Source organism: Leucoraja erinacea, chromosome 25 (assembly GCF_028641065.1).
Source record: "Leucoraja erinacea ecotype New England chromosome 25, Leri_hhj_1, whole genome shotgun sequence".
Lineage (NCBI taxonomy): Eukaryota > Metazoa > Chordata > Chondrichthyes > Rajiformes > Rajidae > Leucoraja > Leucoraja erinaceus.
In genome coordinates this window covers 14473361-14500426 of record NC_073401.1, presented here as the reverse complement: position 1 = coordinate 14500426, position 27066 = coordinate 14473361, and the positions used below count along the sequence as shown (strand labels likewise).

General features: G+C 41.8%; 1 protein-coding gene across 4 annotated transcripts in view; it reads left to right on the top strand.

The window, feature by feature from the left end:
* Positions 1-27066, top strand: part of brap (BRCA1 associated protein) — a 40133-nt gene that overhangs the window by 7397 nt on the left and 5670 nt on the right. For 3 of the 4 annotated variants that reach the window (XM_055655825.1, XM_055655824.1, XM_055655826.1), the window contains exons 2-11: positions 4034-4198; positions 9350-9581; positions 12120-12309; positions 12421-12534; positions 13282-13430; positions 14038-14113; positions 15812-15950; positions 17633-17742; positions 20397-20486; positions 24734-24837. In XM_055655825.1, the coding sequence (XP_055511800.1) occupies positions 4042-4198; positions 9350-9581; positions 12120-12309; positions 12421-12534; positions 13282-13430; positions 14038-14113; positions 15812-15950; positions 17633-17742; positions 20397-20486; positions 24734-24837 (1361 nt within the window). In that variant the 5' untranslated portion in view covers positions 4034-4041. Of the gene's footprint in view, positions 1-4033; positions 4204-9349; positions 9582-12119; positions 12310-12420; positions 12535-13281; positions 13431-14037; positions 14114-15811; positions 15951-17632; positions 17743-20396; positions 20487-24733; positions 24838-27066 lie in introns of those variants that run through there. The other variant, XM_055655827.1, reaches the window with a different exon arrangement.

Here is a 27066-nt window from a genome sequence, read left to right as displayed (position 1 = left end):
AGCATCACAACAGGTGATGTTTCAAGTTGACGACAGGTGATGTTTCAAGTTGGGACCTTCTACAGACTGGCAGAGTAGAGAGTGGTGGGGGGAAGCTGGAAAAGACAGGTGGGGATGGGGTAAAATCTGGCAAGCGATAGGTAAGATACAGGTGAGGCGGGGGACATTTGGCAGATGGGTGAAGTAAATGACAAAGGCTAGAGGCTAAAGGCTAAGGAGAGAAGATACAAGAACATATATAAAACAAACTTAGTGAGTGGGTAACAACATGGCAGATGGAAGGAATAAAATGTGGAAAAATGTGTATCCACCTTAGAGAAGAAAGGCAGAAATGTTGACTATTTTTAAATGGTAAGAGATTGGGTAATATTAATATTCAAAGGGTCCTGGATGTCCTTGTGCAAAATTAATTGAGAGCAAGCGTGTCGATACAACTGTCAATGTTTCTTTTTCTGAGTGAAGGAGTAGGGGAGCCGAAAACTGTAGGGCACACAAGTAACTTTGGAATCTTAAGCAAAACACAAAGTGCTGGAGGAACTCAGCAGGTCAGGCAGTATCTAGAGGGAATGAACAGACAACGTTTCAGGTGAGGACCCTTCCTCAGCTTGAAGAAATGGGAGGTGGGGTGAAAGGTGGGAAAGAGAGGAGGGTGGGACAAATCCTGGCAAGTAGGTGAATGCAGGTGAAGCGTGGTTTGATTGACAGTACACAAAAATGCTGGAGAAACTCAGCGGGTGCAGCAGCATCTATGGAGCGAAGGAGATAGGTAACATTTCGGGCTGAAACGTTGCCTATCTCTTTCGCTCCGTAGATGCTGCTGCACCCACTGAGTTTCTCCAGAATTTTTGTGTACCTTCGATTTTCCAGCATCTGCAGTTCCTTCTTAAACATATGGTTTGATTGGCAGATAGGTGGAGGGAGAGACAAAAGCTGGGAGATGAAAAGGATGTCTGGAGAGAGGAGTACAATGTAAAGCTGTAAGGGAGGGGATGATAGATGATGGAGCATTATTTCCTTTACCGCAGCTGAAACCAGAAATCGGTGTCTGTATTTACATTGTGTTGCCCAATGTCTGGCTTCCAGAGTATACGATATCACAAGTTTCCTACCAGGATTGGAGGGTCTTGGTTACAAGGAGAGACTGGATAGACTTTGACTCTTTTCCCCCAGAAATTTGAGGCTGAGGGATAGCCTTACAGAGAATTATAAAATCACAAGAAGCATAGACAAAGTGAATGATCAATCTTGTTTACTGGATAGGGAGTGGAAAGGGAGAGAGTTTAGGTTTAAGCTAAGAGGGAAATATTAAAGGGAACCTGGGGGTAATATTTTCACACAGGGTAGGGGTATGTGGTACGAGCTGCCAAAGGAAATATTTGATGCAGGTACAATAACCATATTTAAAGGGCATTTGGACAAGTACATGGATAGGAAATGTTTAGAGGCTGTGCAGGCAAATGGAACTAGTTCAGGTAGGCAACTTGATTGGCATGGAGAAGTTGTGCTTAAGAGGCTTTGTCCATGCTGTTTAGCTCTCTGACTCAGTAGCTTAAATTCTGAGACTGACGAAATAACGTTCTGGAAAGTGGGTAAAATCTTAAATTCAAAGTGCAAGTTTTATTTTAAAATCTGAATCTGACATTGAGATTGCAGGGTCCCTGGAGCAAGAACTCACTGCCAGATAGTCATCAGTTGAAAGGTGGGTCAGACTTGCTGGAATATGGTTCAAGCCCCACCATCCTCTGCAATTGAAACCTCGAATGGATTCACAATTCTCGCACAGAAAAAATTCTTCCTTGCCTGAATTTATTAAAACGGGAGGGTTAAGTATTTGATACTAAATAAAATCAGCAATAAGAACCACCGAGGAATGTAGATTTACATGCAAGTTTATTTACGCACACTTGCAACAGTGTTGCTAGGAGCAGATGCCAAATCCTTTACTGCAGTCGGTGCTTCTACTGGTATCAAAACTGCATTGGAGCCATCCTAGGAATAGGTCCCCTGTTGCTTTGTTTGAGATGGACAGTGCCAAGGAAGGCCTCAAAATGGGAGCAAGACGCTAAACTAAAATATGATTTTAGATTATGATTAGATGCGATTGTAACTTTGAAATCCTACCCATACAATTTACTGGTTTGCTTGCCGAATGATGAAGGATAATTGAAGGGCAGATTTAGTAAAATCCAGGAACAGTTGCATGTTTGTCATCTGAAAATCCGATTTACACCATTTTGATAGTACATTATATTTATGCTTAAATATGTTTTTAAATATATATTTATGGGATGTATATGTCACTCGCAATACTTTTTTTTTTTAATTTCAAAATAGACTTTATTCAATTGATAAATATATACAATTCCTGAACCATTCAAACAAACAAAATTCATCCGACATTTTCGGAGACTATACAAATTTTTCCCGTACAATTTTTTTTTTTACATTTGTCAAATTTCACCAAACAGTCCCCCACCCGTGCCGCTCTGTGGCCCCTGTCCCAAGTAATAAATATATACAATTTTTACACGGTGCGAAAATTCCATCTGACATTTTCATTTCCACAAAAATGTCACTGGCAATACTGGCCATATTGCCAATATTATCCATTCCTAATTGCCCTTGAACTGGAAAGGCTATTAAAACAATCCATAAAGGGATCTGAGTCGCAATTAGGCTGGGGTGAGTGTGGGCAGGAGATCTTCCTGAAGGACAGGACTGTTATTTTGATGACAGCCCTACAGTTTGCTGGTAACTGAAATTTAAAAAAAAAAATCTACAACTATTTAATTACTTGTATTTAAATTCCCAGCTGCTATGATGGGCTTAAGCACAATGCTGCTCTACCACAATAACCTTGCAGCAACTAATTGAAAAAATAATTTGTAATGGATGAGTGCAAAATGCATAGCCAGCATTCTGTTATCAAACGGTTTACTCCCTAGTATTGGTTTATTATTGTCACGTGTGCCGAGATACAGTGTTTTTGTGCTATCCAGTCAAATCATACTATCCATAAGTACAATCAAGCCATAAGCAAATATAACAGGTAGTGCAAAGCGAAAAATACCAGAGTGTAGAATATAGTGTTATGGCTCTACAGTTACAGACAAAGTGCAGGTAAAAAAAGTGTACGGTCCACAACGAGATGGGTTGGGGAAATTGTAACTACAAACTGTTCAATAGTCTGTGAACGGCAGGGAAGATGCTGTTCCTGAGTCTGGTGGTGTGTGATTTCAAGCTTTTGTATCTCCTGCCTGACGAGAGGGGGGAAGACGGGGGAATTATCAGGGTGTAAATTGTCCTTGATTAGTGTTGGCAATGGGTTTTGGGATAGGATACTTTGTGTACATATCCATGCCACATCCACTTATAAAACACCTGCTGGCTGAACTAAAGTTTTACTTTGTAAACCATGGGTTGTATTTTCAGAAGGAACTTTGAGTTATGTAATAGTAGGCAATGAACATAATTTGAATTCATGCAGCATCCCATAATAGTGGCATCAAAGCAGATTGTTTTTTTCCTTTTGTGGATTATTCCTGGTATGGCACATAAACCTGGAATCCAGGCTGTTTGCAAACGATGGAGTTGATTAATTAAAACATTTGAAGCACAATGTAATAATACATCATGATTTGCAGTTTTAAAATACAACTTTTGGGTTGCTAGGAGAAGTGACTTCATATGAAGTAACAAGAAGTTAAGAGATAATTTAATCTTGGCAGAACACTGGCTGTTGGAGGTCTGGCCCATGTGATCCTTTAGGATTATTCATTCCATCGGTGTGATGCACTTTCTAGAACTTTCTACCTAGCCATGTTTGCTGATGTGCTGGCTGTGGAGAGAGAAAAAGGTTTGGAATGTTCCTGTCACAAATAAAGCTCCTCTTTGTTTTTATTATTGCTTCATTTCAACCACAGAAAGAGTTGCTTTAATAGGAAACTATACACATTGCCTTAATAGTGAATATAAAGACAAAGTCTCACCCTGCTGCACCAGCCAGATTTCATTTTGTTTTCTGCCTGTTTAGCTCTCAGCATGGCGGATGATGAGAGTAAAGAGAAGAGATCGCTCAGTTCGGCAAAGCGCTTGCTGGACGGTAAAACAACTGGGGAAAAATCCACCATCTTGCATCAACATATTGGCCGTCGAGAGATGAGAGACATGGTCATTGAAACCATCACCTCCAGCAAAGGTACAGTAAGTAGTCCAGAGTGTTTTATTGTCGTATGTCCCAAAACTGTACTATGAAATTCTTGCCTGGAGCAGCACATAAGATTTCTAAATGTTGTACTTTGTAAATACCATGCAAAATCAATTAAAAAAAAATTCTGTATATTTAAAAAAAATACTAGTGTAAAGATAAAAACAATACCCCCAAGTCTATATAGCTTACTTCGAGGCTGTAGTTTAGTTTATTGTCACATGTGTCAAGGTACAATGAAAAGCTATTTGTAGTGGTTAATAGCTTGACGGTTGTTAAGAAGAAGGCGTTACAGTTTTCAGGCTCCTATACCACCTTCCCGATGTCAGGAGTGAAATGAGAGCATTGCCAGGGTGGTGTGTGTCCCTGATGATGCTGGCTGCCTTTTTGTAAATGTGTAAATGTGAGAAGACAGACTGAGCAAGTCCTGGTGCAAAATATCGCCTTTCGACACAAACTGGCCTATTTAATTCTTTATGTTTACATTGTCTATAGGCTGAAGTCTATTGGATCAGGTGATAAGAAATTTGGCAGACTGAGCTAAGGTATTTTATGACTGTCTCTTATCAGACATAACTATCATAGCTAGAGTGTAAAGTCACCCATCCATGCTTCTACAGCAGATTGAGGATGTTTTGATTTTAAGCTTCAGCAGTTGCTGTTCTGACTGGATGGTCTTCAAGATAAGAAATAACCATTGTGTCAAAAGTGGAAGCAAGGAACTGGGATGATAGTTTACAAAAAAACATAGTACTGGAGTAACTCAGCAGGTTGGGCAGCATCCCTGGAGAACGTAGATAGGTGATCTATTAGGTCAGGACCCTTCTTCAGACTTGGTTGCACAGAGCTGAAGAAGGATCCTGATCCAAACATCACCTGTCCATGTTCTCCAGTGATGCTGCCTGACCCGCTGTGTTACTCCAGCACTTTGTATCAAAAGTATTAACTTACAAGTGTTGAAGAATTGGAAAGATTTGGAAGTAGATTGGTTACAGGTTTCTACAGAGAAAAATATATTTTACTGCAGAAATCTATTATATGTAAAGGCTTGTGAGTTTGCAGGAAGTTAGCGCTAAAAATAAGTGGGTCAAATGTTTTCAATGGCTTTCCAGGTGTGACAAAGTGCGACCTGTGTCTCCTCCAACCTCATCTACTGCATCCGCTGCTCTAGATGTCAGCTGATTTACATCGGGGAGACAATGTGGAGGATGGGCGATCGTTTCGCCGAACACCTCCGCTCAGTCTGCAATAACCTACCTGAACTCCCGGTGGCTCAGCACTTCAACTCCCCCTCCCATTCCCAATCCGACCTCTCTGTCCTGGGTCTCCTCCATTGCCAGAGTGAGCAACACCGGAAATTGGAGGAACAGCACCTCATATTCCGCCTGGGTTGTGTGCGTCTGGATGGCATGAACGTTGAATTCTCCCAATTTTGCTAGTCCTTGCTGTCTCCTCCCCTTCCTTAACCCTCGGCTGCTTCTCCTCCCCTCCCCCCGCCCTCGGGCTCCTCCCCCTCCATTTTTCCTTCCTTCTCCCCCCCCCCACCCCCCCATCAATCTGAAGAAGGGTTTCGGCCCGAAACGTCGCCTATTTTCTTCGCTCCATAGATGCTGCTGCACCCGCTGAGTTTCTCCAGCATTTTTGTGTTTTCAATGGCTTGTCAGGTTCTGCAGAACAGGACTCCTCGTTTTTTTCCATGATCTGTGTTAAGGTAGGTGATCTCAACTGATTCAGTGGGGTTGGTTTCTCGGTCATGGTGCCCCTGCACTGGGTAAAGGAAGATCAGCTACATACCAGAACTTGACAGCAGAAGGTGAAACTTGGAATGTAATTCATTGCTACTTCATCTTGACTTTATTTTGCAGGCTACCCAGCTGCTATTCCACATTATAAGAACCAAATCTGGAACTTCTGATTCAGTCACTGACCAGAATTCTGCGATTGCCTATGCCAGGTGTATTTTAAATAAATACAGTTCACATACCCACGGCAATTTTTCATACTCTCTATCAAAACCTTTTGATTTTCTTGCTTCATTTTGTCTCTCAAACCTTGCAAATATGTTTTTAATTAAAAAAAAAAAATTCTGTCCATCTAATTTTGGGTGAACTTTTGAGGCAATTTATTACAAATGCTGCCATCACGTTAAATTTAGATGAGGGCTAACCTTATAGAGGACACCATCACAAGCTGGTACAGGTACACAACCTTTTATCCGAAAGCCTTGGGACCAGACACTTCTCGGATTTCGGAATTTTTCGAATTTCGGAATGGAAGATTTTTAACGTAGATTAGGTAGGTAGCGCGGGCGGCTTGAAAAGTCTGGGGCGGCTGCCTCCTCCCCGGAGACCGCATTGTAAATCAATGCTTAAATGTTAGTCAGTTAGTTTGAAGGGATTTTATGTGGTGGGGGGGGGGTGAAGGGGCAAACTTTAATTCTTAGTCCCCTACCTGGTCGGAGAGGCGGGGAGCGGGCAATGCCTTTTCCGGTCGCCGTGCAGTAAGCTCCGGTGCGCTGTGGCCGCCGACTCCCAACATCACGGAGCTGGGGCTGCAGGCGTCCGGCCGCGGGCGGAGCCGGTAGGAGCTCCGACTCCGGCAAACTCTACCCCTGGCTGCGCGGCGCTCCAAATCCAGTGCGGCCCGTGGCCGGACGCCCGCAGCCCCAGCTCCGCGATGTTGGGAGTCGGTGGCCACAGCGCTGGGATACCAGCGGGGAGCGGGCAATGCCTTACCGGGTCGCCGTGCGGTAAGCTCTGGAGCGCTGTGGCCGTCGACTCCCAACATCGCGGAGCTGGGGCTGCGGGCGTCTGGCTGCGGGCGGCGCTGGATTTGGAGCTTCATCCCCCCCCCTTCACATAAAAGCCCTCCAAACTAACGGATTGACTAACATTTAAGCAATGATTTACAGATGTGTAAGTGTCTCCCTGGTCTCCGGGGAGGAGGCAGCCGCTACAGTAGTACAGACCTGTGTTGACCGTGGGTCGTTTCGGGTCAAGTTTGGCACCAAACACGAGCTTTGGTGTGCAGACGACATCCTGGAAAAAATGTCCGGTTTTCGGAGCTTTTCGGTTTCCGGAACTCCGGATAAAAGGTTGTGCACCTGTACATGCTTTGATCCGGATGTATGAATAAATGTGTTGATAGACACAAAAAGCTGGAATTACTCAGCGGGACAGGCAGCATCTCTGGAGAGAAGGAATGGGTGACGTTTCAGGTCGAGACCCTTCTTCAGACTGGTTAGGAATAAAGGAATTGAGAGATATAGACAGTGATGTGGAGAGATAAAGGACATTGAAAGATATGCAAAAAAAAGTAACAATGATAAAGGAAACAGGCCATTGTAATTTGTTTGTAGGGTGAAAATGAGAAGCTAGTGTGACTTGGGTGGGGGAGGGATAGAAAGAGAGAGAGAGAGAGAGAAGGAATGCCAGGGCTACCTGAAGTGAGAGAAATCAATGGTCATACCACTGGCCTGCAAACAGCTCAAGCGAAATATGAGATGCTGTTCCTCCAATGTGCTTTTAGCCTCACTCTGACAATGGAGGAGACCGAGGACAGAAAAGTCTGTGTAGGAATGGGAATGAGAATTAAAGTGTCCAGCAACCGGGAGATCAGGTTGGTTCAGGCGGCTGAGCGAAGGTGTTCGGCGAAACGATTGTCTATTCTACGTTTGGTCTCGCCGATGTACGAGTCCACATCTGGAACAATGGATACAGTAGATGAGGTTGGAGGAGGTGCAAGTGAACCTCTGCCTAACCTGAAAGGACTGTCGGGGGTCCCTGGACAGAGTCGAGGGAGGGGAGGAGGTGCATCTTCTGCGGTTGCAGGGGAAGGAATCTGGGGAGGGGGTGGTTTGGGTGGGAAGGGATGAGTTAACCAGGGAGTTGCGGAGGGAATGGTCTCTTCAGAAGGCGGACAAGGGTGGAAATTGGAAAATGTGGCTAGTGGTGTGATCCCGTTGGAGGTGGCAGAAATTTCGGAGGATTATGTGTTGTATGTGATGGCTGATGGGGTGGAAAGTAAGCACTAGGGTGAGGAGGAGCAAGGTGGAGCTGCTGGCTACCGCAAAGACTCATCTATGATGGAAGTGGGGAACCCCTGTTCCCTAAAGAATGAGGACATCACGGATGTTCTAATATGGAACACCTCATCTTGGGCGCAGATGCGATGTAGATGGAGTAGGGGATAGTCTTTGCAGGAAGCCGGGTGGAAAGAAGTGTAGTCGATAGTTGTGGGAGTAAGTGGGTTTGTAATAGACGGTAGACACAAAATGCTGGAGTAACACAGCGGGATAGGCAGCATCTCTGGAGAGAAGGAATGAGTGACGTTTCGAGTCGAGACCCTTCTTCAGATTGAAAAAGAGTCTCGACCCGAAACATCACCCATTCCTTCTCTCCAGAGATGCTGCCTATGCGGGTGCCCATAGCTATGCCTTGGATTTGGAGGAAGTGGGAGGAGTCAAAGGAAAAGTTGTTGAGGGTGAGGACCAGCTCCGCTAGATGGAGTAGAATGTTAGTAGAGTGAAATTGGATGGTTCTATGGTTGAGGAAGAAACTGAGGGCTTTAATGCCTTCCTGGTGGCCGATGGAGGAGTAGAGTGACTGAACGTCCATAGTAAAGATGGAGGCTCGGAAGTCATTAAAGAGATGAAAGGCATGTGAGGTATCTTGGACGTAGGTTGGGAAAGATTGGACCCGGCGGGATAAAATGGAGCAGGCAGAAACAATGGGTCTGCCAAGGCAGATGTGTTTGTGGATTTTGGGGAGAAGGTAAAAACGGGCTGTGTGGGGCTGGGAAACGATAAGGTTTTGGAGGCTGTGGAGGGTAGACAGCCAGAAGTGATGAAATCAGTAATGGTGTTTGAGATTAAGGCCTGGTGCTCATCTGTAGGATCATGGTCCAAGGATAAGTAGGTGGAGGTGTCGGAGAGTTGTCACCTGGCTCAGCCCGGTAGAGGTCAGCGCGCCAGACCTCCACAGCACCTTCCTCGTTCGCGGGTTTGATTATAATGTCAGGGTTGCTGCAGAATGAGCGGAGTTGACGCTCATCAGATCTATATCCTTTTAATTCTTCATGTTTTTTTGAGTGGTAATATTTGTTTTCTGTGACTGGCCTGACAAAAAATTCATGTCTTTACAGACAAAGATGCTGTGGAATCTGAACTGAAGCCTGATCAAATGACGACAAATGGTACTGACCTTGTGGAGAAAGGAAGCGTCATTGATCCAAATGACAACAGTAAATTGTGCAAGGATCAGAGTGGGAATGCTCCAGACTCTCCATCGAAACAGCTGCCTGACCAAATTTCATTTTTTAGTGGAAATTCATCAGTTGAAGTAGTACATGGAATCATGCACCTGTACAAAACTGAGTAAGGACTTTAAAAAAATATCTTGTCTTTCATAGGTTGGGGCATAAAATATATGAGTGAGGATGTTATATTGCAACTTTTCAAAACATGGATTAGATTGTGCTTGGAGTATCGTAGGTAGACAAAAATGCTGAAGAAACTCAGCGGGTGAGGCAGCATCTATGGAGCGAAGGAATAGGTGACGTTTCCGGTCGAGCCCCTTCTTCAGACTGATGTGGGGGTGGGGGAGGCGGGAAGAAGAAAGGAAGAGGCCGAGACAGTGGGCTGTGGGAGAGCTGGGAAGGGGAGGGGTAGGAGGGAGAAAGCAAGGACTACCTGAAGTTGGAGGTCAATGTTCATACCGCTGGGGTGTAAACTACCCAAGCAAAATATGAGGTGCTGCTCCTCCAATTTGCAGTGGGTCTCACTTTGGCCATGAAGGAGGCCCAGGACAGAAAGGTCTGATTTGGAAAGGGAGGGGGAGTGGAAGCGCTGAGCCATCGGGAGATCAGGTTGGTTAATGCGAACTGTTTGGAGGTGTTGGGCAAAGCGATCGCCAAGCCGGCGCTTGGTCTCACCGATGTAGATCAGATGACACCTAGAGCAGCGGATGCAATAGATGAGGTTGGAGGAGATGCAGGTGAACCTCTGCCTCACCTGGAAAGACTGCTTGGGTCCTTGGGTGGAGTCGAGGGGGGAGGTAAAGTGACAAGTACAGCATTTCCTGTGGCTGCAAGGGAAAGTACCAGGAGAGGGGGTGGTTTTGGTGGGAAGGGATGAATTGACCAAGGAGTTACGGAGGGAGCAGTCTCTGCGGAAAGCCGAAAGGGGAGGAGATGGGAAGTCTGCGGAAAGCTTGGAGTATCGTGTTCAGTTGTGGTTCCCGCATGATAAGGAGGATTGCAGTGAAGAGGAGATCCACCCTGATATTGCCTGGGTAGAGGGCTTTAGCTACAGTGCCCTCCATAATGTCGGACAAAGACCCATCATTTACTTATTTGTACTCCACAATTTGAGTTTTGTAATAGAAAAAATCACATGTGCACATTGTCAGATTTTAATAAAGGCCATTTTTATTCATTATGATTTCACCATGTAGAAATTACAGCAGTGTTTCTACCTAGTCCCCCCATTTCAGGGCACCATAATGTTTTGGACACAGTAATGTCATGTAAATGAAAGTAGTCATATTTAGTATTTTGTTGCATATCCTTTGCATGCAATGACTGCTTGAAGTCTGCGATTCATGGACATCACCAGTTGTTGGGTGTCTTCTCTGGTGATGCTCTGCCAGGCCTGTATCAGGGAAGAAGTTTAGGGGTAACATGAGGGGGGACTTCTTTACTCAGAGAGTGGTAGCTGTGTGGAATGAGCTTCCAGTGAAGGTGGTGGAGGCAGGTTCGTTTTTACCATTTAAAAATAAATTGGATAAATTGGATAGGCATATGGATAGGAAGGGAATGGAGGGTTATGGTATGAGTGCAGGCAGGTGGTACTAAGGGAAAAAAGTTGTTCGGCACGGACTTGTAGGGCCGAGATGGCCTGTTTCCGTGCTGTAATTGTTATATGGTTATATGGAAGTGAACTAATTCTGTTATTGTTAAATAACATTTAAAAAAATAAATACTGAAAATGCTAATCAAGTCGAGCAACATCTGTGGAGCCAAAAACAATGAACATTTTGTTGTTGATCTTTCATAGGAACCAAATCTAGTTTATTGAGCAACAAAAGTGGTGGAGGATCTCAGCGGGTCAGGCAGCATCTGTGGAGGGATTGGACAGATGATGTTGTGGATCGATATCCTCGTTCAGTTTAGTTTATTGTCACATGACCAAAAATGTCAACTGTTCGTTTCCACCACAAATGCTACCTGACCTGCAAAGTTCCTCAAGTACTTTATTTTTTGCTCAATATTCTAGCAGTTGTAGTTTTATGTGCTTCATTGATGTTTTCACTTAAAACTAATACGCATTTGCTGCGGATATATTGCAGTGTGTTTTTTGCGCTGAAAGTACTGTTTGTACTTTTTCTAAGTGGCACTCAACTTGTATTTACTGGTCTAAACTGACCTGGACTGAACGCTTGAGTTTGATCTTGCTGGAGACATTTTGGAAGTGAGTGAAGAGGCCTTAAATTGCTTGTGGGCCTCACAGTAAGATGTGGTCAGGTCAGAAGAAGCTTCTATCATGAAATTCCTTGGGAAACCTTAAACAGAAGACAAATCCACACCTTTGTAAATTGCCCCTATTACAGGGTGTGGATGAGAGAGTGGGATAAAATAGAACTGGTGTGAACCGAGAATCGATGGTCTCCGTGGACTCAGTGGATCCAAGGGTCTGTTTCCATGTTTGATCTCTAAAACTAAACAAAACCTTGTTCCTCCATTTGTAAAATGCAGGCCATTCACTAGTGCTGCATGCTGAGTATACTGTTATCGTATCTCTAACTTTATGACCAAATGCTGACTTGTCATTAATACTTATAAGCATCATCATCATCATTATTATTGTGCAATTTACAGAAGAGTCTAGTTTTATTTTCTATTTTTTCTTTTACAGCAAGATGACTTCCCTAAAAGAAGACGTGAGGCGCAGTGCCATGTTGTGTATCCTAACTGTTCCAGCCACCATGACCAGCCATGATCTTATGAGGTTTGTTGCACCATTTGATGATTCGATTGAGCACATGAAAATAATAAGAGATTCCACCCCAAACCAGTATATGGTTCTTGTTAAATTTTGTTCCCAGGTAAGAAATAATTCAATTCCAGTCAAAGTTGCACAATTGATTGGAAATTATGTTAAGAGTTTTGATATTTCAAATTACCGATTTGTCATTTTTTTTTTTTTGCATGTATAGGCAGAAGCAGACAGTTTTTACACGGCCTGTAATGGTCGGCAATTCAATTCTATCGAGGAGGATGTATGTCAGCTGGTGTATGTGGAAAGGGCTGAAGTGATCAAATCTGAGGATGTAGGTATTTTGGTCTATTTATTAATATGAACAGCATTGTAATATAATTTAAAATGTATTTAGAGTGGCACAGTTGATGGAACTGCTACCTTACAGCGCCAGAGATCCGGATTCAATCCTGATCTCGGGTGCTGTCTGTGTGGAGTTTGTACATTTGTCCTGTGATCTTGTTGGTTTCCTCCGGGTGCTTTGGTTTTTTGGTTATTTGGCCCCTGTAAATTCACCATTGTGTGTAGGGAGTGGATGAGAAAGTGGGATAACATAGGACTGGGGTGAACGGGTAATCGATAGTCGGCGTGGACTTGTTGGGCTGAAGGGCCTGTTTCTCCATGCTGCATCTCGAAACTAAATAGCAGTAGTGAATGTCTAACTGAAGAAAGAGTTAATTGTGAAGTTGGTTTGCTTGGATTATATTTAATCTTTAGGATTTGTCAGCAGATGGCCAAACAAACAAAGTGGAGGAACATTGCCTTCTGCTTCATTTCAAGGAAGAATAATGAAAGGAGGTTTAGGAAGTAACTGATCTACTCCCTCCTCATTGACATGAGCTAATAAAATAATCCTGGCAACTGTGAAATGTCTTTGCCTGGCTGTCTCAACTGCTGGAGGAAGATTGATAAATAAAAGTCCTAAAAGAATTAAGATTTTTTTTGAATACATTTTTACCAGATGGATTGGATCCCACTTGGCGGAGTATGGCTTTCTGCTATAATAAGAATTGTTAATTTTTGTTTTTTCTCTCTTTAGGGAGCAAGTCTTCCTGTAATGGGGGTTACTGAGCTACCGCCGTGCATCGTGTGCTTGGAAAGAATGGACGAGTCTGTAAATGGGGTTCTGACAATACTCTGTAATCACAGCTTTCACAGTCATTGCTTGCAACACTGGGAAGACACAACGTAAGTTGCCACAATAATGTTATCAGAATAACAACATTTCTATGTAACATTTCTCAGTTTGCACAATTATTGTATTATGCGTTGCACAGCGAAGAGGTTTAATTTAGTTTTGTCTAGAGATACATTGTGGAAACAGGCCCTTCGGTCCACTGAGTGTATGCCGACCAGCGATCACCCCATTCGTACACTAGCACTATCCCTATCCCACGCACTAGGGACAATTTACAATTCTACCAAAGCCAATTAACCCACTAAATTGACGCCTTTGGAGTGTGGGAGAAAGCCTGGGAACTTTATTAAACTGTTATATATCATTGGTTTGGGATAAAACCTTTCACCTTATGATTAGATATCTTGATTTTATATCTATTTATCATTAATCTTTAATTACTATTACTGAAGACTATTACTATTTGTCTTCTGGTAAATATTTACATCAGGAATAAAGTACATCTTCATTTGGTTTTTAGCGCATTTAAGAAAGTTGCCAAAACGTTGGGGATCACAATAGTCTTGCATCTTTACATTTCAAAGAAAAGTTTATTTATGGTGTATAAAATCTCAAGTGCTGTCTTGATTAATGTTCCAAGCATTTATTTTGTCTTAGGTGTCCAGTTTGCAGGTACTGTCAGACTCCAGAGCCGGTTGAAGAAAATAAATGCTTTGAATGTGGAGTTCAAGAGGTAAGTAAGTAAAAAGTACAATGTCAATTTGTTGCATAAAACACAAAGTGCTGGAGTAACTCAGCGGGTCATGCAGCATCTCTGGAGGACATGGGTAGGTGACATTTCAGGTTTGGACCCTTCCCCCTGAGTTACCCCAGCACTTTGTGTTTTGCTCAAAATGTCCGCATCTGCAATTCCTTGTGTCTCAATGCCAGTTTATTAATGGGATTTAAAAAAAATAAGATACTGATTCCTCCTCTATCTGGGATTCATATTGCATCAAGTGTTGTCTAGGCAAAGGAGTGGAAAGAGAAATTGGCAGCATTATGACCTTCAGGAGATTCAGGAAAAAAATCTGCCCTGGTTACATGTTTAATCACACTCATGGAGTTATACAGCATGGAAACGGGCTCTTTGGCCCAACTGGTCCATTCTGAACAAGTTGCTCCATCTAAGCTAGTCCCATTTGGATGTGTTTTGCCCATATCCCTCTAAACCTTTCCTAACCATGTACCTGTCCAGGTGCCTTTTCAATGCTGTAATAGTAACTGTTGCGTGCCGAATGGCCTAATTTTGCTCATGTGCCTCGTGATCTGGGTTGGGGCTGCATTTCCTACTTGCAAACTATTCTCATTATAAAACATTTACAGGAATGGAACAGGGTCATAACCGAGGGACAACCTGCAATTCAGTTTGTAGTCTCACATGCCTTACATTTGTTTCAATTTTTGTTGTCGATGCTTTCAACAAAATTCTCTTTGCTCCGGAGTACTTGAATTACTCGGTTAAAAAATAAGAAAAGTAGATACAGTACTGTAGCTAAGTTATTTTGTCCCTGGAATAATATTCTGTCAAATAAAACAGTTTTTAAAAGCATTTTAGCACACAGCTGAGATCAATGGTTATTTGCTGTTTGTGTTGTTGACCCAGCGTTGATCACTGACTGATATTTTGAAGACGATGGGCATCTCTTATTCTGATTGGTAATCCAAATCTTCCTGCACCGGTGTATCTTGGATTCCCAATTTATTTTTACCTTGCAGTAATTTCTGTATAACCTCGTTTGTCTTCATCGGTGTGTGTAAGACTGAGAATGTGTCAGATAAATAAGGTGATGATTAGGGACAATTTTACATTCTTGTCAAAGTCAAACAGATGATTGAACAAGTAATAAATTGATGCCAGGAGATTCAAAATGAACAGGAGAAATAAATGAGGCACACAAAACAAGTAAGAAGGAGTAGAGAATAAAAGGCTGGAAATGTGCAATCGAAAATTAATAAATAATTTAAAACACAAAAAAAACCTGCTGGAAATTGGAACAAAAGCAGGAAATCAGGAGGCAATTGTGGAGAGATAAAGTAACTAATCTTGGGTGATAAATCTGTTTGTCTCCACAGATGCTGCCTGACCTTCTGGGTATTTTCTGAATCTATACCAAATAATTTGGGTGTATATGGTTTTAAATTCTGCTTGAGAATGGAATGGAATGGAATATTAATCCGTTAATGTGGTTGATGATTTATTTTCTATTTAAGGAGTTGTCCATTATAATGGAGCATCCCTCAATTTGATAAAGGATAACAGTAAGATGGTGTAACTGTAAGCCTTGCAAGACAACTTTAGAAAAAATTAAAGAATATTCATGCTCACTTTAATTTAATTTTAAATTTTAATTATTTTATCCCTTCTTATCCTCATTCTGCCCACCTACAGAATCTGTGGATTTGTTTGATATGCGGACACATTGGATGTGGTCGATATGTCAGTCGTCATGCATATAAGCATTTTGAAGAGACACAACATACATATGCCATGCAGCTCACCAATCACAGAGTCTGGGACTACGCAGGAGGTAACTATCCTAGTAATGTACTCATCATGCAAAAGCTATTGGAGATACTGGCGTCAGAAGCATCCTACAGTTGTTTAGACAGGCTGAGTCCGAATCAGATGTTGGCAGCAAAGGGGTTAAATATGCTAAAAACATCTTCCTATTGTATCGATGAATTGATGAATTTTGGCTATTGATGTGATACTAGAATCTGTTTCTTGAAATACGTTTCTAGAATTACTATTAGTAAAGCAATACTACCAGGATACTATCAGAGTGGTGCAGCTGGTAGAACTGCTGTCTCGCAGCGTCAGAGACCCAGGTTCGATCCTGACCTTGGGTCTTGTCTGTGTGGAGTTTGCATGTTCTTGTGTCTCCATGGGTTTCTTCCGGGTGCTCTGGTTTCCTCCCAAATTGCAAATACTTGTGGTTTCGTAGGTTAATTGGCTGCTGTAAATTTCCCCTCGAATGTAGGGAATGGATGAGAAAGTGGGATAACATAGAGCTAATATGAATGGGTGATTGTTTGTCGGCTTGGACTCGGTAGGCTGAAGGGCCTGTTTCCATGCTGTATCTCTAAACTAAACTAATAAATCTAACTTGATTATCTGCATTCTGGAGTTTTGAAAAGTACGGCCATGTGTATAATGAATTGCTGATTATCGACTTCCAAAATCCCATTGTTTCTGGAAAGGTTCCTGAAGATTAGAAGCTAGTAATTGTGCTTAAAAAGTAACGAGAGAGAAAAACACTTCCTGCCAATTAGTCTGACAGCTGTAGTTGAGAAAATGCTTGAATCTATAATAAAGGATGTGATGTAAAGAAATTAGAAGATAATATGATTGAATAGTCAACATGAATTTATGAAGGGAAAATCATGTTTGATGAATCCATTAAGAGCTCTTTGAGGATAGATAATGGAAATTGTGGTTTATTTGTATTTTCAGAGTGCTTTTCGTCAGATTACATGCAGGAGATTGGAATTGTAAAGCTAGGGCACATAAAAATGGATGATTTTAAAACCTAATACTTCAAATACATAGAGTATGAGTGATATATTATGGAATGCAATGTTGTCACAAATGCATGCTGAGTTACCAATGTGCTCAGCCCTCAAAAAATACAAAGTATGAATCTTCCATGTTTGTGATTGGAGCCCCCTGATATCATTTGGAACACTTTGATTCTACTCTGGTAGTACCTTCAAATTCATGTGTAAAGGGTTTTGCCATGCCTCCTTTTGAGAGCCACAAACATTGACACAAATCAGACTGGTCCACATCCGCACCAGTTTAAACATGAGAGATAATATCATTTTTGTTTCTCAAGTTACCAGTTAAATTACCTGAAGGAGAAGCTTAATTATTTCTGAGATATTTCCTCTGGCATTGGAATGTAGAAAGAAAGGTGTTTCGCAGGCTTTAGAGTGGCAGTCATGAGAATACTCACTTTCCTTATCTATGAAAGTTTGTTTTATAATTTGTATTTTTAAAAATTTAATAAGTACTGTATTTTACTGTATTTTACTGTAAGTACAGGTATTTTAAATTTATGCATTTGCAAATGCTATTGATTTTTGAGTATGTACGTCAGCTATGAAGGAAAATAAAAAAATATCAAAAAGATAACATAAGCAACTATTCAGTGCATTTTCCAGACTCTGCAACTATGTCAAATTTGGAAGCTGTAATCTGTTTTTCTAGATAATTATGTTCATCGCTTGGTGGCCAGTAAAACAGATGGAAAAATTGTACAGTATGAATGCGAGGGTGACACATGTCAGGATGAGAAAATTGATGCTCTTCAACTAGAAGTGGGTGGATTTTCATTATCCTTTTTCATAACTTTTTCTTTCATGTTATTTTCTTAACACTTTGTGCCATGCCCACCATTATCCACCTTCCCCTGGTGATCTGTTAACACAAACTATGACAGAATTCCGTAGAAAATAAAAGATAAAGTGCTGGAGTAACTCAGCAGGCCAGGCAGCATCTCTGGAGATCAAGCACAACATTAGCCACCATCCAGTCTTCTGGCACTTCACCCGTACCTAATGATGATTCATATATCTCAGTCAGGGCACCTGCAATTTCTTCTTTAACTCCCCACAGTATCCTTGGATATATCTGATCAGGCCCGGGAGATTTATTTCGTTTCACACGCCTAAAGACATTCTGCACCTCCTCGACCGTAATACTGACTCAGCTCAATACACTTCCATTAACTATCCCAAGTTTCCCAGTCTTCATTTCCTTCTCCACGGTAAAATCAGAGGAGAAATATTGTTTTGATTTTGCATATTATCCATTATCAGGGTTCTTTCAATGGCTGAGTGTATGAATGCACTACTTGGGTATTTATTGATCCCTTGAGAATAATCTAGGTTCTGTCCCTGACCCTCAGTAAACAGAGGAGTCAATATCAGCCTAAGTGCATGTTCTGATTACTGTCTAATTCCCAGATATGTACGGACACAAGGGCAGGTCTTGCCTCAGTGGTAATGATGTGATGTTACCCGTGATTTAATAGTCTTCTGATGCTCACAGACTGGACACAGATGCTGATATGCAATCTGCCTTGAAATGGGGAAAAAAGTAAACAAATAACGTAGATTAATTAAAATTATACGGTGCACTAATTATACATTTAGCACTATCCCTCAAAGGGCTGATTCATGATAGCACTCTTGGTCCTGCTACAGTGCCCTCCATAATGTTTGGGACAAAGACCCATCATTTATTTATTTGCCTCTGTACTCCACAATTTGAGATTTGTAATAGGAAAAAAATCACGTGGTTAAAGTGCACGTTGTCAGATTTTAATAAAGGCTATTTTTATACATTTTGATTTCACCATGTAGAAATTACAGCAGTGCTTATACATAGTTCCCCCTTTACAGGGCACCATAATGTGTGGGCCACATCAATGTCATGTAAATGAAAGTAGTCATGTTTAGTATTTTGTTGCATATCCTTTGCATGCAATGTCTGCTTGAAGTCTGTGATTCATGGACATCACCAGTTGCTGGGTATCTTCTCAGCCATCTTTAGCTTATGCTTGTTTTGGGGACTAGTCCCCTTCAGTTTTCTCTTCAGCATATAAAAGGCATGCTCAATTGGATTCAGATCGGGTGATTGACTTGGCCACTCAAGAATTGACCATTTTTTTGCTTTGAAAAACTCCTTTGTTACTTTAGCAGCATGTTTGGGATCATTGTCTTGCTGTAAAATGAACCACTGGCCAATGAGATTTGGGGCATTTGTTTGAACTTGAGCAGATAGGATGTGTCTATGCACTTCAGAATTCATTATGCTACTACCATCAGCAGTTGTATTATCAATGAAAATAAGTGAGCCAGTACCTTCAGCAGCCATACATGCCTAGGCCAAAAGACCCCAACCTTCCGCAGGCACGATGATTTTATTGCTGTTCTGCTTGGTGTTGAATGAACCACTAGGGGAGTTCTTGGTAGCTGCCAAGGATAGTTGGCATTGGGTGGGTAGTGAGAGCCATCGAGTCAAATGGAGGTGGGGATACGGCAGCTTGCATCCCCTTAGACTGGAGTTGATAGGAGGGACTAGGATCCAGCTGGTCTGCCAGTATGTGTAACAGCTGCAGTCAGACCTAGCAGTAGCCTGCACTTATTGTATCAGCTTGAGCCATGTATCTTGACACAGAGCAGCCCTCCTGCTTGCCCAGCCTGTCCAACTCGGGTCCTCGGGCAACTGTTGCACATTGCTGCAGTGGCTCACCCCACACTAACTCATGTAGCAAGTTGCTGGAGGAACTCAGTAGGTTAGACGGCATCAGTGCAGGGAATGGACAGGTGACGTTTTGGGTCTGGACCCTTCTCTAGGCTGATTAGAGTAAGGAGAGGCAGCTGGAAAAGAGAAATGGGGGTGGGACAAAGCCACGGCAGGTGATATCAGGGTGAGGAGGATTATTTGGCAGATGGATGGAGTAAGTGATAAAGCTTAGAGGAGACAATACGGTGTCTGTTAAGTAGAGGGAGTGAAATGTCAAGTCGGAGGGAGGGATGTGGGTGAAAGAAGGTGAGGGACAAAAGGGAAATGAGGGACCTGGGATGGGAAATGAGTGTATGGGCAATGAAAGAAGCAAGGTTCTTGCAGGAGTTTAGTGAGTATGAGCCTCAGGTTGCTGGACTAAGGATGAATCTGCATTCCTCTTGTCACCTGCTTCGTGGACACACCATGCAGAAACTGGACAGATGCCGGTTTTCTTCAGTTAACTGTGCAGATCGCAGATTGAGTGCAATTAAGACATATTCCCTCAGAAACAAACAAATACATTCTAGTTTTGGGGCAAGGAAAAACCAGAAACATAAATATTCTTAAATTGATGTTCAAAATTATTCTGCATGCAATTTGCTTAAACAGGTTTCAGTTTCTGTGTGAATCATTTTTTATTAAAAGGACTTAATAGATTTTGAACACTTTTTCTCAACAGTATTCATACCTCCTGACCAGTCAGTTGGAATCTCAACGAATCTACTGGGAAAACAAGATAGTCCATTTGGAAAAGGATGCAGCAGAGGAGGCAAGTTGCTATAGTTGGTGATTTTTTTTTTTCTCCCTTGACTTTCTTGCCTGAGAGGACAATTAAGTTTTATTTCATTTGACTCAAATTTTTTAATTGGAACACTTAAGATTGATAGGTGGAAAGTCATTTCCTTGAAACACCACCAAGATTGAAAACTATAGAGAAAATGAGAATTTGGGATTTAAAAAACTCAATTATTCTACTCTTTTGCAGCTTTAATCCTTTATTTTCTCCAGGTGGCACAAGGCCTATAATTTAATGCACTGAAATGTATGTAACCACATGCCTCACAAAGAACATGAGGGCATAAATAGAAACAAGGAACTGCAGGTGCTGATTTACACAAAAGGACACAAAGTGCTGGAATAATTCAACGTCAGGCAGCATCTCTGGAGAACATGAATAGGTGACATTTTGGGTCAGGACGTCTGCATAAAGTTTGCATTTCAAGTTGTAAGAGGTTTTATTTCTATACTAATGTAGGAAATAGGGTGGCACAGTGGCGCATCTTGTAGAACTGCTGTCTCACAGTGCTAGAGACCTGGTTTCGATCCTGATCTCAGGTGCTGTGTGTGGTGGTTTACCCATGTGGTGCTTTGGTTTCCTCTCACACCCCAGTGGTGTGCTGATTGTAGGTTAATTGGCCTCTGTAAATTGCCCTAGTGTGTGGGGAATAGATGCGAAGGTGGTTGGTATGGGCAGATGATCGATAGTCGGTGTTGGTTCAGTGGACTGAGGGGTCTATTTCCGTGGTGTGCCGTCAATCAAGCATATGTCTTGAACACTTTCATAAAAGTATTACTTTTGAAATACTCTAACTGATATATAGGGCTATTTAAGTTCCCAGTATAAATCTACCACAAATATCAGTGGAATGTTGATTTTGTAACTAGTGGATTTGGGAGTTATAAAGGAGGACAAATCTAATTTCAAGAATAGTATCACTATCATTAATATTAAAGTGAATAAGTGCTGCATCAGGCCTGAAATCACTTCCTATTCCAAGATCCTGATGCTCAACAACTGAATGTGTGGGAAGGAACTGCAGATGCTGGTTTACATTGAAGATAGACACAAAATGCAAGAGTATGTGGAATTCTCTGCCTCAGAGGGCGGCGGAGGCAGGTTCTCTGGATGCTTTCAAGAGAGAGCTAGATAGGGCTCTTAAAAATAGCCGAGTCAGGGGATATGGGGAAAAGGCAGGAACGGGGTACCGATTTGGGATGATCAACCATGATCGCATTGAATGGCGGTGCTGGCTCGAAGGGCCAAATGGCCTGCTCCTGCACCTATTGTCTATAGTAACTCTGAAACAGGCAACATCTCTAGAGTGAAGAGATGGATGGTGTTTCGATTCAAGACCCTTCTTCGCACTGGGTGTGCTGGAATGAGGAGGAAGACTTTGTATGACATGTGATTCATTATCTTTCAGTGTGCTGAATTATAGATATTGTGCTTCCGGGAGGAAAATGATTAAAACAGGCATAATGGTAGAATCATTGCATAGTCTCATCAACCAAAACACAAAATTGTGTATAGATCTGTAAACAATAGTTTTTCTTAACAAACCATTTGCATGTTTTCAAAAAAGGCACCTTTCATTATAAATGGCATAACTGTCTTTACATTTTAAAATTAATTGTGAAAATATGGAAGGAAATTAGACATGTTGGCACATACCCTGCAGAGTACTAAACTCTCACATTGCATTTGCCATTAGTCTGCACAATTATAAAACAAAAAGCTGGTTAAAGAAACCAATCAGGATTCAAATTGGAAATGAGAGCTTGGAAATTTGTAATGAAAGTGCATACAAATGGATTTGTAGTAAACAGCTTAAGGTTGGCTATTTTGAAAATCCTAAAAGTGGCAGATACCAAGTGATGATGCTACAGCAAACCAGGAAACGTAGTTAGAGGAGAGGAGAGGAGACAGAATCAGTTGTCATTTGGGAATAATTAAAAATGAGTGGGATTCTAGCCTCAGAATATTGAGATCATACTATCTAATGTTAGGAGATAGCAATGGTTGAGTATGCTTCATATGCTGTTCTCTTTGCATTTTCATTCAGTCAATGATTGAGGGGTGCAGGATTGGTTGGACAGGGACGCAGTGGTGTTTGTATAAATATTTATTTAGTAAAACTACAGGTATTTAGCAGATAATCAGCATCACATGATGCCGTTGACCATTCTCTTTAGAGCTGCTCAGGCTGAATATTTCTTCCTGCATTTGTTATTTTTCCAACCTTTGTGCAAATCCCTAGGATCAGGTGAAAACTTTACATAATCTGGCACTAAAATAGTCTTCAATAGGGATAAACTGAGAAAAAATGAATACTAGGAATTTGAATTAAAATGTGAAATCTGATGAATCTACAGTGCCCTCCATAATGTTTGGGACAAAGACCCATCATTTATTAATTTGCCTTTGTACTCCACAATTTGAGATTTGTAATATAAAAAAACACACATGGTTAAAGTGCACATTGTCAGATTTTTATTAAAGGCCATTTTTATACATTTTGGTTTCACCATGTAGAAATTACAGCTGTGTTTATATATCCCCCCCCCCCCCCCCCATTTCAGGGCACCATAATGTTTGGGACACATGGCTTCACGGGTGTTTGTAATTGCTCAGGTATGTTTAATTTCCTCCTTATTGCAGGTATAAGAGAACTCTCAGCACCTAGTCTTTCCTTCAGTCTCTCCATCACTTATGGAAACTTTTATTGCTGTTTATCAATATGAGGAACAATGTTGTGCCAATGAAAGTCAAAGAAGCTATTATGAGACTGAGAAACAAGAATAAAACTTAGAGACATCAGCCAAACCTTAGGTTTACCAAAATCAACAGTTTAGAACACCATTAAGAAGAAAGAGAGCACTGGTGAGCTTACTAATCACAAAGTGATTGGCAGGCCAAGGAAGACCTCCACAGCTGATGACAGAAGAATTCTCTCTATAATAAAGAAAAATCGCCAAACATCTATGTAACAGATCAGAAACACTCTTCAGGAGTCAGATGTGGATTTGTCAATGACCACTGTCCACAGAAGACGTCATGAACAGAAATACAAAGGTTACACTGCAAGATGCAAACCAATGTTTAGCTGCAAAAATAGGATGGCCAGGATACAGTTTACCATGAAGTACATAAATGAGCAACCACAGTTCTGGAAAAAGGTCTTGTGGACAGATTAGAAGAAGATTAATTTATCAGAGTGATGGCAAGATCAAAGTATGGAGGAGAGAAGGAACTGCCCAAGATCCAAAGCATACCACCTCATCTGTGAAACACGGTGGTTGGGGTGTTATGGCCTGGGCATGTATGGCTGCTGAAGGTACTGGCTTACTTATGTTCATTGATACAACTGCTGATGGTAGTAGTATAATTAATTCTGAAGTGTAGACACATCCTATCTGCTCAAGTTCAAACAACTGCCTCAAAACTCATTGGTCGGCGGTTCATTCTACAGCAAAACAATGATCCCAAACATCCTGCTAAAGCAACAAAGGAGTTTTTCAAAGTTAAAAATGGTAAATTCTTGAGTGGCCAAGTCAATCACCCGATCTGAACCCAATTGAGCATTCCTTTTATATGCTGAAGAGAAAAGTGAAGGAGACTAGCCCCCAAAACAAATAAAAGCTAAAGATGACTGCAATACAGGCCCGGCAGAGCATCACCGGAGAAGACACCCAGCAACTGGTGATGTCCATGAATCGCAGACTTCAAGCAGTCATTGCATGCAAAGGATATGCAAAATACTAAACATGACTACTTTCATTTACATGACATTGATGTGTCCCAAACATTATGGTGCCCTGAAATGGGAGGGACTATGTATAAACACTGCTGTAATTTCTACATGGTGAAACCAAAATGTATAAAAATGGCCGTTAATAAAATCTGACAATGTGCACTTTAACCACATGTGATTTTTTTCTATTACAATTCTCAAATTGTGGAGTACAGAGGCAAATAAATAAACAATGGGTCTTTGTCCCAAACATTATGGAGGGCACTGTATACAGTATTTCCACCATAGATAATTTTCCGATCATTATCTTTAAGGATTACAAAAAATGTCTAATAACTTGCGTAGAAAATGATCAGAACCGAAAAGTAATCTCTGCTAGAAATGTTGTAAACTTCAGACTGAGAATTGCTGAATGAAGAATCTAAATTGTGAAACTTTTGGTAAATTGTTTTCTCATTTGATTCCATTTTGTTTCATTTTCCAGATCAACAACATGAAAACAAAATTCAAAGAAACCATTGAAAAATGTGACAGTTTGGAACAGAAACTGAATGAACTCATAAAAGACAAACAAGCTCTCGAAAGAAAGTAAGCCATTTTGCAATGTTTCCCTCCAATGCCGTTAATTCCAGAAAAGTAAACATTGGTTAATCATTCGAATGGTGATGTGGTATTTTTTTTCCTGTCCCGTGTGCCTTCCCTCACCATAGTGGTCTCTAGCCAAGACTTCAGTCTGCCTGTGTGGTTTATTTATGAACAGACTTAGTGCGTGTGAACAAGCTTTTCACTTGACAGGGATTAGGGAACTCATCTTATCCTTATCTGGCATGCACACATTGCTATCCAGCATTGGTTACTGTACAGCAATCAAGAGAAGACATTTATATTACTTTCTTTCCTCCTCCTCCTCCCTTATGGACAGTGAGGTCAATAAGCGAGTTTGGCATTCTGAAAAACGGAAGGAATCATGGGATTTGTCAAAGGTCATTCGCATTAAAGAAAAAGTGAATGAAGTGCTGGCTGTATAAACTGTATAAATTCTTATCTTTATTCATAATTTATGTGTAAAAATATGTTTAATCTGAGGAACAATGGTGCCAGGTAGGGGGAGAACTGGGTGTAACAGCAAGAGAGAGAGGGGGCAGCTGCGAGTGAAAGACGGGGTAAGACTGGACCGGCGGAGAGACGTTCTCAGCAGCTGAACTGCTGCGAATGTACAGACCTGTGTTTCATCTGTTGTCAGGATCGAACCCGTGTCTCCGGCGCTGTAAACGCTGTTGAATTGTTACTGGACATTCTCAGTCCCCTCCCGAGTATCCCATCCTGTCCGGGGGCGACCGGAGATGTCCGGGGTGACCCTGGATTGACGGGACACTGGCCCGGAGCAGTGGTGGCCCCAGGCTTACAGTCAGCACGGAGAAGAAGCGCTAACTCCAGATCAACTCTGCCTGTCCCACCAGGTTAACCGACAGCCCTGGACTGACGGACCGCGCTGGCTGTAAGTCTGGGGCCGCCACTGCCCCAGGCAGGTGTCCCGTCAGTCCAGGGCTGTCGGTTAACCCGGCGGGACAGGCAGAGTTGAGCTGGAGTTAGTGCTTCTCCGCGCTGGCTGTAAACCTGGGGCCACCACTGCTCTGGGCCGGTGTCCCACCAGTTCAGGGCACCCCGGACATCTCCGGCCTTCCCCAGACAGGGATGGGACACTCGGGAGGGGACGGTCCAGTAGCGCCGGAGACCTGGGTTTGATCCTGACTATGTATGAAACGCAGGTCTGTATACATGTAGCAGCTGTGCTGCCGAGAATGTTTATCGCAAATGACCTATGACCTGGGCATGCGCAGTTGGAATACCGAACTCACTTATTACAATGTTCCACTCGTCTCACTTTAAAAAAATATATATATATATTTCTTATTATTTCATAAGAAAAAAACACAAAGAGCTGGAGTAACTCAGCGAGTCGGGTGGCTTCAGGCGAGTCAGAACATTTCCAGAGATGCTGTCTGACCTGAATTACACCAGCACTTTGTGTTATTTTTTCTGGTAAACCTGCACCTGCATTTCCTTGTTTACTTATTATTTCATCAGTTAATTTCCGTGAGGTTTCCTAATTTGGAGTGTAAAATAATTAAAATCTCGGACATTCAGTTCAAACCCATTAGTTGTTTAGGATATATATAGAATCATTTGTTTCAGATGTGTTGGTAATCATTATTTCCATTTTGAACATGTGTTTTGGGTGGCAGACGGTTTAATGTGATTTTTACCTATTTATCATGACATTTTCCTTGTTGATCTGATGTGGGGATAGTTGTCCTGCCAATCTGCTGCCATTTTCTGGATGAGACTGAGGATGCAAGTAGTTTTTGATATTGTGGTTCTAAGTGGAATTTGATGAATCCTGCATCCTGGTTTTGAGAAGTTCGCTTTGGGACTGTGCACTTTCTTGCATGCAGCGGCTGACAAGCTGTGCAAGACTGTGTTGCAGCATGTATGGAGGGACCATCTCTCCATTTCATGTTCTCTCCAGGCAAGATATTTACTCTGTTCCAAATAGTGTGGTTTGACTTATGATGTTTATAAAATAGCAGATAATTTTCTGAAAAATCTGTATGCCCCATTAAATCAAAAGATGCTTTCAATGGGTGGTAGATAGCTTAATGTACACACAAGAATATGTATACAAATTACTTTTAAAGAGATAAATAGGTGTAGAACTCAGCCAAATTAATAATTTGAATCACTTCTGAAAGGTATTCCTATGAAACACATTATTTCCTTTAGAAACAAGGAACTGCAGATGCTGGTTTACACAAA